The sequence below is a fragment of the Salminus brasiliensis genome, chromosome 18 (genome assembly GCF_030463535.1).
Source record: "Salminus brasiliensis chromosome 18, fSalBra1.hap2, whole genome shotgun sequence".
NCBI classification, from domain to species: domain Eukaryota; kingdom Metazoa; phylum Chordata; class Actinopteri; order Characiformes; family Bryconidae; genus Salminus; species Salminus brasiliensis.
Genome location: NC_132895.1, coordinates 31,724,508 through 31,739,599, shown reverse-complemented (window position 1 = coordinate 31,739,599; position 15,092 = coordinate 31,724,508). Strand labels below are relative to the sequence as shown.

The 15,092-nt window shown below is 42.1% G+C and overlaps 1 protein-coding gene across 1 annotated transcript; it reads left to right on the top strand.

The window, feature by feature from the left end:
* Positions 1-3,168: 3,168 nt before the first annotated feature.
* Positions 3,169-5,637, top strand: LOC140538793 (testis-specific serine/threonine-protein kinase 6-like). The gene is made up of 6 exons (XM_072661306.1): positions 3,169-3,977; positions 4,066-4,177; positions 4,696-4,787; positions 5,032-5,276; positions 5,367-5,458; positions 5,578-5,637. The coding sequence occupies exons 1-6, from the start codon at positions 3,169-3,171 to the stop codon at positions 5,635-5,637; spliced, it is 1,410 nt and encodes a 469-aa protein (XP_072517407.1).
* The last annotated feature ends 9,455 nt before the right edge of the window (positions 5,638-15,092 follow it).

Sequence of the window (15,092 nt, the reverse complement as noted above, 5' to 3'; positions counted from 1 at the left end):
AACCTTTGATCATTTCCCAGCTTACCTGATCTGTAAGGACCCATAAAGCATGAGGAGCATTCAGCATCCAGCCTTCATTCATCCTTCAGTGAAACTGCCCCCTGCACCACAGCGCCACCCCCAGATTGTGAATGGAGTGGCCTTCTTATTTACATTGATAGTGGACGATTAGTTCCACCACTGTGATCGGATTCATGCATCAGTCTAGTTCATCTGATTTCTCACTAAGGCTTGAACACTGAATCACGACTTTAGCTGATGTGATGTTTAATTGTGGTATAAAAATGAAAATATGCATATATTAAGCAGAATGAGGTGGGAACTCAGCAAGAAGCTAGTAAAGTGGGAAACTTGGGAATCAAGGTGAAACACAACTATGCCACTGCTGTCACAGTCAATGATGTTATGTCATATTCATGTTTATTCCATGTTTAATTATTTGACCCCGCAATGAACTGGTGCCTTGTTCAGGGGTATTCCTGCCTTGGGCCCAATAATAAGCTCCAGACCCACTGTGACCCTGATTAGAAAGAAGTGGGAGAAAGATGGACAGATTCATAGTTACACACATGGACAAAATTGTTGGTACTCCTCGATTAATGAAAGAAAAACTACAGTGGTCACAGAAATAACTTAAATCTGACAAAAGTAATAATAAATAAAAATGCTATGAAAATTAACCAATGAAAGCCAGACAATGCTTCAACAGAATTATTTAAAAACTTATGAAACAGGCCTGGACAGAAATTATGGTACCCAGAACAACCTTTTGAGGCAATCACTGCATTCAAATGATTCCTGTAACTGTCAATGAGACTTCTGCACCTCTCAGCAGGTATTTTGGCCCATTCTTCATGAGCAAATCGTTCCAGTTGTCTCAGTTTTGTAGGGTACCTTTTCCAGATGGCATGTTTCAGCTCCTTCCAAAGATGCTCAATAGGATTTAGGTCAGGGCTCATAGAAGGCCACTTCAGAACAGTCCAGGTTTTTCCTCTTAGCCATTCTTGGTTGTTTTTAGCTGTGTGTTTTGGGTCATTATCCTGTTGCAAGACCCATGACCTGCAACTAAGACCAAGCCCCTGATAGTCTTGAGATTTCTTTGTACCCTGCACAGACTCAAGACACCCTGTGCCAGATGCAGCAAAGCAGCCCACGAACATTACAGAGCCTCCTTCATGTTTCACAGTAGGGACAGTGTTCTCTTCTTGATATGCTTCATTTTTAAATGTGTTACTTAATGTAATGTACATGTGTGTTTTAGGCAACATAATCAAGGGCAGAGAAGAAGACAAAAAGAAACAAAAAAATAAAAAAGAAATTTCAGAAGCAAATTCAAGATTTACAGATTCTGTTGAAGAAACAAATCCAAAAATGTTCCTTCCTCTTACCTGATTATTTTCTTCTAAAAAATAAAGATAAATGACTTCTTTTTCCAATGTTTGGTCCATCATTTATCAATTTGTTCAATACATTACATGATGAATAAAATGATAAATTTCTGGTTTGAGTCTTCTTGAAAAGATAAAAATGATGTAGCAGCTTTTAGAAAAATACAACATGCAGGAATATATAGTGTTTGTTTTAGTCATAAATATTAATTATTTGAACATGTAGTCAGCCATTTATTTAAAATAAACACAAATCAAAGGAATTAGTTGACATGTTTTTAAACATTCTTTTAAAATGTTGCATCAGTTTTGGATCTTCAGCTTAGAAACGTAATAATAAATAAATAAATAAATAAATAAATAAAGCTGCCTGAGATTGACCAATACATGTTTTGAATAGTTAAATGTGTGTTATTAGATTCAGAGTTGAAAAAAGATACAAAATTAGGTTTTAAAGAGTTATAACAAGCAAGTGGTACCCATTGGGTGGAATGGTCCATTAATGATTCATGATGGGGAAAACACCAATGACAAATTCACCCAAACGTATTAAAATCTGTTTAGAATTAAGCTCTCCATTTTCCATATTTGGTAAGTGGAGTTGTTTGTGGTTCCACCCACATGAGTGTGTTGGCTGAGACGGATCTGACACTGAACCTCAGTATGAATGAGGTTCACACTCAACAGGCCTGGCTGTATTCAATCAACTCAGTCCCATCATCACTGCAATGTGGTTCATGTGTTGACTGAGTTACTAAAGGGGTGAATCCCCTTTCACAGCACTGTGTGTACATACAGTCCTATACAGTCAATGAAGGAACACTGGCCTGTGGCCTGACTCCACCCCTCCATTATGACATCACTGCAATTGTGACATCACAACGGCCTCTATATATAAGGCATGTTCTCCCTCACTGGCTCAGTTAGGATTCAGCAGATCACGAGACAGTTGATTGCTACAGTCACATCGACGCTGATGTCATTTGGCTCGGTTCTAGAGCCACTTACATTAGAACCTGATAAACGGGTTCTAGAGCTGCTTCCCTCCCACACAGGATAAGGTAAGTACCAATTATTGATTACAGATCACAATTAAAGCACAAAGTTCTCCACAACACTAGAACCAGCGAATTGGAACGTTCTAGATAATGTTAATATTTTAATAGATTAGTTTGTTAGATAGTTTAGATTTGATGGGCTTAATACTTATCACTCACTGTGACGCCTATGGCTGCTTCGCCATCAGCAGCCGGAGCCTGGGTGAGCACAATTGGCCATGCTCTCTTTCACTCTCCGGGCGGATAGATGGCGCTCTCCCCCTCATCACCTACATTGTGATGCTGGTCAGCACAGACGTCTGTTAGCTGATGTATCAGAGCTGGGGATCCAGGGCTTTCCTCCAAGCACTTTGGCTGCCTAGTGATGCTGCATTGGCCACAGTTCAGAAAGAGGCGGTGGCTGACTTCACATGTATCAGAGGAGGCATGTGCTTGCCCGGGAGCATTGCAAGTGATGGGGGGGACTCTTGGTGAGCGGGTGGGTTAGCTCAGTTAAACTAGGGAAAAATTGGTCTCTACATCAATCAGTCACAGCCTCAGTTTTTCCAACTGAAGCTGCAAAAGGTCAAAACTTGAAGTGTTGTTTACCGGTGAGGTTCTGGTGAGGTGTGCAGAATATAAAGCATAAGAGAGTCAGAAACACTCTTAAACCCTCATAATGAACCGTTCACCTACTGAACCCTCTAACGTTCTACTCCACCTTCCATACACAGGGAAACAACATGAAAACCGACGGTCCTCTGAGAAGCTTGGGCTACGAGTTGGTGGGCAGCCTCGGTGAAGGGACTTTCGGCATGGTGGAACTGGCCACGTCAGAAAGACACTCCGAACAGGTGGCCATTAAAATAATGAAGCCCCGAAGAAAAAAATCTAAATTCACTCGTAAATATCTGCCCCTGGAACTCGCCATCCTGAGAAGAGTGAGGCACCCTCACATAGTTCAGGTCCACGAAATCTTTCAGATGCCCAGCGGACAGGCTTACGTCGTGATGGAGGCTGCCACGACGAATCTCTTTCGAAAGGTCTGTGAGCTCTCCTTCATCCCCATGGACCAGGCCAGGACGTGGTTCTCTCAGCTCGTCTGTGCCGTGGTCTACCTGCACCAGCAGAACATCGCTCATCGAGACCTGAAGTGTATGAATGTTCTCCTGACGGCTGACAACCAAGTGAGGCTCACCGACTTTGGTTTTGGGCGATTTTACGAAGGCTTCCCCAAACTGTGTCGGACATACATGTGCACTCCACTTTATGCTGCACCGGAGGTGCTTCTGCGTGTACCACATGATCCCATGAGGTCTGATGTCTGGAGTCTGGGCGTGATCTTCTACCACATGGTCACCGGGAGACTACCCTTCAAAGCCCCCAACAGGAAAAGACTCCCACTCCGCCAGCTCAGACCCCTGGAGTATCCCAGTAATGTGGAGGAGCCCTGTCGCGCCTTCATCTCGTACATGCTGCGCTACAATGCTCTCGTCCGGCCTTCGGCGACTAAGGTGGCCCAGCACCCTTGGCTGCAGACCAGCCAGGAGCCGTAAGTAAACCTCTGTGCTGGAGCTCCAGCATCAAGTTCCAGGTTTATATGTTCCTACAGGAGATTTACCTCTGATTTTCCATTTCAGGTTGCCGCACAGCTCCAGCAGTCTGGAGGTGCAGTCTGGGGTTCAATCCTCGAGCCGGTCTCTGTCTGTGAGAAGCTCTCCCTGTGTCTCTGAGCTACAGAAGAGGAACACCGTAAGTCATAGAGCACACCTCACAACATTACAACAGTTCCTTCAGATTCCCACATAATCAAACAGTGGAAACAGAGTCATTTAGAGTGAGGTTTGGTGGGTTTGGTGGGAAATGCTCCATTCAAGAGGAACCTACCCAGTCAGAACTGTCTACAGTGGTGGTGAATGCAATCAGACGTCTGAACCTCTAAAAGCTCCCTCACAGTCAGGTACGCTGGAATACGCTGCCTGGCGCCTGAGACACCGTTCTATCAGAGAAAATCGCATCTGTGCAGCAGTCATGGCGATGCCTGGTTCCGTTCACCACCACTGTACAGAAATACAAGTGGGGAACTGGTGGGTTCAAGGGTCCCATTGGTTCTTAACAACATTAGCTTTATGTAACGACATTCCAGCTGCCGTTCAGATCATGTTCAGGAATTTCCACCAGAGCGATTTGAAGCCAGACTGTTCAGGATACATCAGTAAAGGTCAGATTTGTGTGTAAATTCTATAACGACCCTTTCCTCTTCACCACAGGATCCAGAAGAGGCCAGTCCGAGCAGAGCAGCGACACACTCCTCCAGCAGTCGCACTCCTCCAGAGACTTCCACAGCTCATCCACCAGCAAGGTAAGATTCAGGATTACAGTTCACCCTGAAGTTTGGTTGTACTGTTCAGTCCAATACAGAGGTGTCAAACATACGGCCTGCGGACCGGAATCGGCCCGATTAAGGCTTAAGTTCACCATTAACCTCATTCCTGCTTCTGTACCATCTCCAGACGTATAGGCAGGTTCCTTGTGGTACCAGTTGAAGTCCAGGACTCACTTCAGCAAACACAGGAAGTGTTTCAGACTTCTTCCTGTTTGAGCAGAGATGTAGACGGGACATCGTCATCTTCTAGCTCTGGAGATGGGCTGGAGTTTGTCACGTGTCGAGAGGTTCAGCCTGAGCCAGAACACGGCAGCAGTGGAGCTTGCCGAAGCGTGGAGGTCATGGGGGAGGAGTGCGGCTGCTTTGGCTGTAGCTCGTTTTGCGCTGCAGCTAAAGCTTGCCTAGTGGCACCAATTGTAAAAGCCTCCTGCTCACTTCGAGAGAGGATGAGGAGGTTTTTCAGAGGTAAGTCTGTGGTGCGTCGCTCCTCTCCTTCCCAGTAGGATGTCCGTCATCCTGCTGCCTCTGCTGAAGCTCCTGCTTGCTCGTGTTCAGAGCAAAGGCGTGACAATGCGACTCCAGAAGTCCTGCTCCCGCAGCCAATAGTGAAGAAGGGACCCAAGAGACAGAGGCTCCTCCAGTTTAAGGTATGGGAGTGGAGTGTTAAGGGACTGGGACAGCCCCAGATCTTTAAACTGCAAAATCACTTCAGATGATTGAGAAATGGTTCAGTTGCTCAGACTTTCTCTTATTGTCCCACAAACAGATCCTGATGATGAAGATGAAGAAGACGACCAAGAAGGGCTCATCCATCGAAGTCGTCTAATGTGGCTTCTGGTAACGACAACATCCCACTTTCTCTCTATCTGATCACTGATTCTACTGCTTTCCCGTTATCTATCAGTCTATCCGGTGTCGACCAGAGGAGGATGGGTTCCTCTTTTGAGTCTTGGTTCCTCTCAAGGTTTCTTCCTCTTAGCATGAGGGAGTTTTTCCTTGCCACTGTCGCCACTGGCTTGCTCAAAAGAGGCTCGGACCCGGATTTCTGTAAAGCTGCTTTGGGACGATACCTGTGGGTGAGATTCTAGAGAGAGTGCAATGCAGTGACTCTGTTGTTCTGCTGGGAGAATTCAGCTCTAATATGGGCAATAACTGGAAAACCTGGAAAGGAAGGATCAGGGGAACGGCCTGTCTGATCTGAACCCGAGCAGTGAGTTGTTATTGGACTTCTGTGCTGGTCATGGTTTGTCCATAACAAACACCATGTTCAGACACAAGGTTGCTCACCTGTACTTGGTACCAGAGCAGCTTGGGCTTGGGTCATTTGATCTGAGGTCATGTGTTTCAGACACTCGGGTAAAGAGAAGTGCCAAGCTGTGACCTGATCTTCATCATCCAGTGGTGAGTTGGATCGGGTGGTGGGGTAAACAGCCACACAGACCTGGTAGGCCCAAACAAGTAGTGAGGGTCTGCTAGGAAAGGCTGCCATCCACAATACGTTCCACTCCCATCTCCAAAAGAGCTTCTCACATGTTCTGGAGGAGGTTGGAAACATGGAATGAGAGTAGACCTGGTTTAAGACCTCCATCGAGGAAGCTGCTGTACATAGTTGTGTCCAGAAGCTTGCTGGTGCCCATTACAGTGGACGCCAAAGAACCTTTTGGTGTCCACCTGCGGTGAGGGAGGCCATCAGGTGGAAGAAAGAGACTTTCTGAGCTCGGTTGGGTACTCCCACTTCTGCTAATGGGTACCAGCAGGCAAAATAGGTAGCAGCTTTGGAAGTGGCAGAAGCAAAATCCAGAGAATGGGAGGAGTTCGGAGAGGCCGTGGAGAATGACTGTCAAGGATTTTCTGGAAAATGCTCCGACAATACAGATGAGGAGTGAGGGACACTGTGGAAACTGTGCTCAGTAAGGGTGGTGAACCTCTGAACTCTGTGGACGTTGTTGAGCACTGGAAGGAAAGTCTGGAGGATCTTCTAATCCCAAGGAAAATGCCTCAGGGTGGTGGTGGTCCCCATTTTCAAGAAAGGGGGCCAGAGAGTGTGTGCAGACTTTAAAGGCTTCACACTTCTCAGCCTCCCTGGGAAAGTTCATGTCAGGGTACCGGAAAGGAGAATCCGTCCGACAGTTAAACCTCAGATGCAGGAGGATCAGTGTGGGTTCTGTTCTGGTCGTGAAAAGGTGGACCAGCTCTGCTGTTTGCAGACATTGCCCTTGTGGCCTCTACGTGTCAGGGGCCTCCACCACACACTTGAAGGGTTTGCAGCTGAGTGTGAAGCGGTCAGTATGAGAATCAGCACCTCCAAGTCTGAGGCCATGGTAGTATCCCGGAAAGGGATGGCGTGCTTCCTCCAGGTAAAGTGCGTAGGCCAAGCCCAGGTGGAGGCGATTTGTTGGCGAGTGGACCACGGCTGTGAGCTGGATCAAGCGGATGGAGAAGATGTATAGTTATGTCCTGAACGTCAGTTTAGCCATTAGAGAAATTTCTGAAATGACACTGTTAAGAAATAAAGCTTTGCTAAGCAGCTTCACCAGCCTGAGACGTTTCATCATTTTACCACAGAAAATATTCAGCATTTCTTTGGGATTTCTGGAAAATTAAGGTTCTAAAGAGAAAGCAGAACTTTTGTGTGCTCAGTTTAAATTCACCACTGCTAACACTAGAACTTTTAAATATATTTGTTTTGGTTAAGGCCACTTCTAACTTTATAACCTACCAACCATAAAGATCGGCCCACTAAAGCAAAGGCATTAGCTAGTTCTGTTGGCATAGGCCTTAATTATGCTAACTGGTAAATGGCGCATTGATAACACAAGCTTGCAGAATTAGCACAGTGAGAACTCATCAAAACCAGAATGCACGACACCAGGGACATGGGAAACATAAAAGTCAGAATGGTGGAGTATGAGGCTCTACATGAACAATTTATTGTGTCTTTACATTTCATCATGAAAAAAGCAGCAATTAAACACAGCCTATACTGAAAAGCCCAGTGTTGTCTGAGCAAACAGAAGCCGGATTATGAAGCTCTGCTGAACTGGATGTGTCTGGGATTTGTGAGACTACCAGGTAAGATGTTCGCCTAAAAGTGCAGTCAGTTAAGAATCTCATTAGAACCTCACCTCGCTTCACCGGAGCTGAAGAACCGATTCATTTCTCTGGGTAAGGATGTTCTGCTGTATGTTTGTCCTCCACAAAATGCAGACAGGCATTTGGGTGGATGTTCTAGATTAAGTTCCTTTAACCACAGAGGCAGGTTTAACTCAGGCTAAGACAGGCTAACTCCAGCTAGCAGGTTTAATTTAGGCTAGTAATAGCTAATAGTGTAATAGTTAGTAGTGAAGCAGAGTGCATGCTGACTATCTGAGGGTTGTTAGCAGGGTCGTTAGCAGTTCAGAAGATAGCATTATCTGCTACACAAGTAAATGTGTTTGTAGGTTTGTAAAACTGCAGCGCTATCATTAGCGTCCTGCTTCGCAACTGCAGTGCTAACGCTACACACTGAAAGGTTCTCCATTTACTCTGAGTTTAATGTTCTGTTCTGCAGGTTGACCTCCTGACTTCTTGATGTGTTGTCTGACGTCCCAGACATGACCAGGACACCAGCTGACCAGCTTCTAGGTGAGTAAAGTAAACTGAGATAGAATCAAACAGCAGGACAGGAGCTAAACCACTTAGCAACACCATAGCGATACCGTAGTAACCACCTACCACTACCCTCCAAACATCCACCTAAAGTCCAACAGAAACCATCCAGAAAAAGCAGGAGCAGATCTTCAGGTATCAGGATGTTAAATTTGTATGTTTTGCTCCAATCTTGTGCTCAGGTCAGAGGAGAGTCCACTCCTCCACCCACTGAGAGACACCAGCTCGAGGGACGAGGAGGCTCCCAGCAGGAAGGGCTCCCCCAAAGAGAGCAGAGACACAGAGAACTGACAGCTCACCAGCACTGAAACTATAACACACACTCCAACACACACCGTAACACTCTATACAACACAGCTGACCCTGACACACACCTACGACCCCACCCTGACATAGGCATACGACCCTGACATCTAAGGAGAAGTTCAGGAAGCTCTCAGATTTGGCACAGAATCTTCTGCCCAACACTGACAGTTGATGGACTGGCATGAAGACTGTTCATGTAATCCAGCACAACATGAAAACACCACCTGTAGATATGATACAGTGACCACCCTACAGCATCCCAGAGGCCACGCTACAGCTAAAAACAGCCTCAGGCACTCAAATAGGATTGGTAAGAAGGCTCACAGCACACAGTATAAACCACTTTGATTGGTTCGAGGATAATTCAGTGAATGATTGAGCTGCTGTTCTTTAACCAAACCCCTTTCCCTTAAAAATTACCAGATAAATAGTTTTATTTGGGTCTTAATGGAAAACTTAAACTGTCCCGTTTTCCTATCCCAGATTCCCGTTGCCATACATTCCTTCCTGCAGCAGATGGAGCTCAACTCAACTCAAGCACCCAAGCTCAGAAATGATAGAGTGTGAGAGAGCGCGAGAGAGATGGACACTTACCTTCTGCACAATCCTTTTGGCTCGTGCTGAGTCATACAGCTCAAGCAGGCTCTCCTCGGGCCTCTGTCTCCTCCACCGGCCGCACCTACACCCATCCTGGTAGAAACCCACATTATTCTGGTCAGGAGATGAAGAACCAGCTCAACAGCCATTAGGAACATGACAAATGAACTATAATGCAAATTTGGCGATGACATCATTTAGCTACTTGTAGGACAGCCAATGACTTATAATTCTAAATCGAATTTGCAATTGTGGTATAAAAATGAGATCATGTACATATATGCCTCGTTGTTCCATTGAACTCCTCTCATTAAGATTCCCAAGCTGTTAAACCTTGGATATTTTCGTTTTAAACCATTGTAAACTGCAGTGGATCAGTAAATGAAGTTGTATTTACTAGTGGGACACTTGGAATTCTAAATGTGATGTGTAATTGTTTAATAATCAAAATAATAAATGAAAACAATCACACCTTTCATACGCTGTTTCAGCTCCATTGTGTCATGGTACGTTGCTTGGCAGTTCAATAAAAGGAAATAAACAACTTGTAAGAATTGTAAATTACACTCGATCAGCCAGTAAGGTCGTATTTACAGATGGAAAACTCGCAAATCAAGATGAAACATGGGTTTAGGAGGTGTGACTTTGCCTTGTTCTGTGGAGCTCCTCTCTATAACATTCCTAAGCTGTTAAACCTTGGACATTTCGTTTTTAAACACTGTAAACTGCATTGATCAGTAAATGAGGTCGTATTTACTAATGGGAAACTTGGAATTATAAATGTGATGTGTAATAGTGGTATAAAAATGAGAAAATATACGTATTTCACGCAGAATAAGAGGTGAACTCAGAGAGGAGGTAGCAAATAATCAAATATTCAAGAGGGAGCTGGCGGAGAAGGACAAGATGTAAAAAAACAAGCTAAAACTGAACTATTTGGTAGTAACAGTTTTACTTTTCGTCGAAGTCACATTCGAATAATATTAAAAATGATTTTCATAATAATAGTTAAGACAACACACTCACCTTTCACAAGCTGGTTCCGCGCCGATGGGTGATGATACGTTGCTAGAATGTTTAAAAGGGGAAAGGGACTATGTTTAAGACCTGTAAATTGCATTCGATCAGCCAGTTAGGACCAAGTCACAAGTGGGAAATTTAGGAAAACTCAGCGAGAAGATAGTAATGTATAACAGAATAAGCAGGGAGCTGGAGGAGTAGCACAAGATGTAAATAAAAAAGAATCAAATCGAGGTGTTAGAGTAGAGACAGTTTCACCTCTGTTCAAAAACACATTTTAATTATTATTTAAAAAATCATAATAAAAACACTCACCCAATCACACTTTTCATACGCTGCTCCGTCTCCATTGGGTCATGGTACGTTGCTTGACAGTTCAATAAAAGGAAATATACCATTTTACAGAATTTTAAAGTACACTCGATCCACCAGTAAGGTATTTACAGGTGGAAAACTCGCAAATCAAGATGAAACATGGGTTTAGGAGGTGTGACTTTGAGATGTTCCGCGGAGCTCCTCTCCTTAATATTCCTAAGCTGTTTAAACTGGAACATTTTCGTTTTAAACCATTGTAAACTGCATTCGATCAGTAAATGAGTTCGTATTTACTAGTTGGAAACTTTAAATTATAAATGTGATGTGTAATTGTGGTATAAAAATGAGAAAATATACGTATATCACGCAGAATAAGAGGTGAATTCAGAGAGGAGATAACAAAGAATAAAAGAGAAGAGGGAGCTGGCGGAGAAGCACAAGATGTAAACGAAAAAAACAGCTGAAACTGAGCTATTGGAGTAGTAACACTTTTACTTGTGGTCGAAAACACATTCTAATAATATTAAAAATAATAATCATAATAATAATTAACACAACAAACTCACCTTTCACACGCTGGTTCCGCACCGATGGGTGATGGTACGTAGCTAGAATGTTTAAAAGGGCAAATAGAATATGTTTAAGACCTGTAAATTGCATTGATCAGCCAGTTAGGACCAAGTCACAAGTGGGAAACTTGCGAGAACTCAGCGGGAAGGTAGTAATTAATAGAAGAATAAACAGTGAGCTGGAGGAGTAGCACAATATGTAAAGAAAAAAAATCAAATCGAGGTCTTGGAGTAAAGACAGTTTAACCTCTGTTCAAAAACACACTTTAATTATTATTAAAAAAATCATAATAAAAAAACCTAACCCAATCACACTTTTCATACACTGCTCTGTCTCCATTGGGTCATGGTACGTTGCTTGACAGTTCAATAAAAGGAAATATACCATTTGTAAGAATTTTAAATTACACTCGATCAACCAATAAGGTCGTATTTACACGTGGAAAACTCGCAAATCAAGATGAAACATGGGTTAAGGAGGTGTGTCTTTGAGATGTTCCGCGGAGCTCCTCTCCTTAACATTCCTAAGCTGTTTAAACTGGAACATTTTCGTTTTAAACCATTGTAAACTGCATTCGATCAGTAAATGAGTTCGTATTTACTAGTTGGAAACTTATAATTCCAAATCTAAGGTGTAATTGTGTTTTAAAAATGAGAGCATATACATATTTCACTCGTCGTTCCGCTGAGCTCCTCTCATTAAGATTCCTAAGCTGTTCAACTTTGGACATTTCGTTTTTAAACACTGTAAACTGCATTCGATCATCGAGTGAGGTCATATTTACTAGTGGGAAACTTGGAATTCTAAATGTGATGTGTAATTGTGGTATAAAAATGAGAATATTTACATGTATCAAGCAGAATGAGCGGTGAACTCAGAAGAGGTAGCAAAGAATAAAACATATAAGAGGGAGATGGCGAATAAGGACAAGACGTAGAAAAACAGCTAAAACTGAACTATTGGAGTAGTAACAGTTTGAGTTGTGGTCAAAATATTATTAAAAATAATAATCATAATAATAGTTAACACAACAAAACTCACCTTTCACACGCTGGTTCCGCACCGATGGGTGATGGTACGTTGCTAGATAGTTTAAAAAGGGGAAATAGAATATGTTTAAGAATTGTAAGTTACATTGATCAGCCAGATAGGACCAAGTCACAAGTGGGAAACTTGCCAGAACTCAGCGGGAAGGTAGTAATTGGTAAAAGAATAAACAGTGAGCTGGAGGAGAAGCACAAGATCTGAAGAAAAAAAGTCAAATCGAGGTCTTTTGGTAGAGACAGTTTCACCTCAGCGTACTTTTCATACACTGCTCCGTCTCCATTGTGTCATGGTACGTTGCTTGGCAGTTCAATAAAAGGAAATATACCATTTTACAGAATTTTAAAGTACACTCGATCCACCAGTAAGGTCGTATTTACACGTGGAAAACTCGCAAATCAAGATGAAACATGGGTTAAGGAGGTGTGACTTTGCGATGTTCTGCGGAGCTCCTCTCCTTAACATTCCTAAGCTGTTTAAACTGGAACATTTTCGTTTTAAACCATCGTAAACTGCATTCGATCAGTAAATGAGTTCGTATTTACTAGTTGGAAACTTATAATTCTAAGTCTGATATGTAATAGTGGTATAAAAATGAAAGCATATACATATGTCCCTCCTTGTTCCGCTGAGCTCCTCTCATTAAGATTCCTAAGCTGTTAAACCTTGTAAATTTCGTTTTAAAACGCTGTAAACTGCATTCGATCATCGAGTGAGGTCGTATTTACTAGTGGGAAACTTGGAATTCTAAATGTGATGTGTAATTGTGGTATAAAAATGAGAAAATATACGTATATCACGCAGAATAAGAGGTGAACTCAGAGAGGAGGTAGCAAATAATCAAATATTCAAGAGGGAGCTGGCGGAGAAGGACAAGATGTAAAAAAAAACAAGCTAAAACTGAACTATTTGGTAGTAACAGTTTTACTTTTCGTCCAAGTCACATTCGAATAATATTAAAAATGATTTTCATAATAATAGTTAAGACAACACACTCACCTTTCACACGCTGGTTCCGCGCCGATGGGTGATGATACGTTGCTAGAATGTTTAAAAGGGGAAAGGGACTATGTTTAAGACCTGTAAATTGCATTCGATCAACCAGTTAGGACCAAGTCACAAGTGGGAAACTTAATAAAACTTATTGAGAAGATAGTAATGTATAAAAGAATAAGCAGGGAGCTGGAGGAGTACCACAAGATGTAAATAAAAAGAATCGAGGTGTTAGAGTAGAGACAGTTTCACCTATGTTCAAAAACACATTTTAATTATTATTAAAAACATAAATAAAAACACTCACCCAATCACACGTTTCATACGCTGTTTCCGCTCTATCGGGTCATGGTATGTTGCTTGACAGTTCAATAAAAGGAAATATACCATTTGTAAGAATTTTAAATTACACTCGATCAACCACTAAGGTCGTATTTACAGGTGGAAAACTCGCAAATCAAGATGAAACATGGGTTTGGGAGGTGTGCCTTTGAGATGTTACGCGGAGCTCCTGTCCTAAATATTCCTAAGCTGTTTAAACTGGAACATTTTCGTTTTAAACCATTGTAAACTGCATTCCATGAGTAAATGAGGTCGTATTTACTAGTTGGAAACTTTAAATTATAAATGTGATGTGTAATTGTGGTATAAAAATGAGAAAATATACGTATATCACGCAGAATAAGAGGTGAACTCAGAGAGGAGATAGCAAAGAATAAAACAGAAGAGGGAGCTGGCGGAGAAGCACAAGATGTAAAAGAAAAAAACAGCTGAAACTGAGCTATTGGAGTAGTAACAGTTTTACTTGTGGTCGAAATCACATTCTAATAATATTAAAAATAATAATCATAATAATAATTAACACAACAAACTCACCTTTCACACGCTGGTTCCGCACCGATGGGTGATGGTACGTTGCTAGAGTGTTTAAAAGGGCAAATAGAATATGTTTAAGACCTGTAAATTGCATTGATCAGCCAGTTAGGACCAAGTCACAAGTGGGAAACTTGCGAGAACTCAGCGGGAAGGTAGTAATTAATAAAAGAATAAACAGTGAGCTGGAAGAGTAGCACAATATGTAAAGAAAAAAAATCAAATCGAGGTCTTGGAGTAAAGACAGTTTAACCTCTGTTCAAAAACACACTTTAATTATTATTAAAAAAAATCATAATAAAAACACTCACCCAATCACACTTTTCATACGCTGCTCCGTCTCCATTGGGTCATGGTACGTTGCTTGGCAGTTCAATAAAAGGAAATATACCATTTGTAAGAATTTTAAATTACACTCGATCAACCAGTAAGGTCGTATTTACAGGTGGAAAACTCGCAAATCAAGATGAAACATGGGTTTAGGAGGTGTGTCTTTGAGATGTTCCGCGGAGCTCCTCTCCTTAATATTCCTAAGCTGTTTAAACTGGAGCATTTTCGTTTTAAACCATTGTAAACTGCATTCGATCAGTAAATGAGTTCGTATTTACTAGTTGGAAACTTATAATTCCAAATCTGAGGAGTAATTGTGTTATAAAAATGAGAGCATATACATATTTCACTCGTTGTTCCGCTGAGCTCCTCTTATTAAGATTCCTAAGCTGTTCAACTTTGGACATTTCGTTTTTAAACACTGTAAACTGCATTCGATCATCGAGTGAGGTCATATTTACTAGTGGGAAACTTGGAATTCTAAATGTGATGTGTAATTGTGGTATAAAAATGAGAATATTTACATGTATCAAGCTGAATGAGCGGTGAACTCAGAAGAGGTAGCAAAGAATAAAACATATAAGA

Bases quoted from the DNA above. Each gene is read 5' to 3' on its own strand.
- LOC140538793 (XM_072661306.1), top strand. From the start codon at position 3,169: ATGAAAACCGACGGTCCTCTGAGAAGCTTGGGCTACGAGTTGGTGGGC. The intron at 3,978-4,065 runs GTAAGTAAACCT...TTTCCATTTCAG, and splicing joins CTGCAGACCAGCCAGGAGCC to GTTGCCGCACAGCTCCAGCA. The intron at 5,277-5,366 runs GTAAGTCTGTGG...GCTCGTGTTCAG, and splicing joins GATGAGGAGGTTTTTCAGAG to AGCAAAGGCGTGACAATGCG.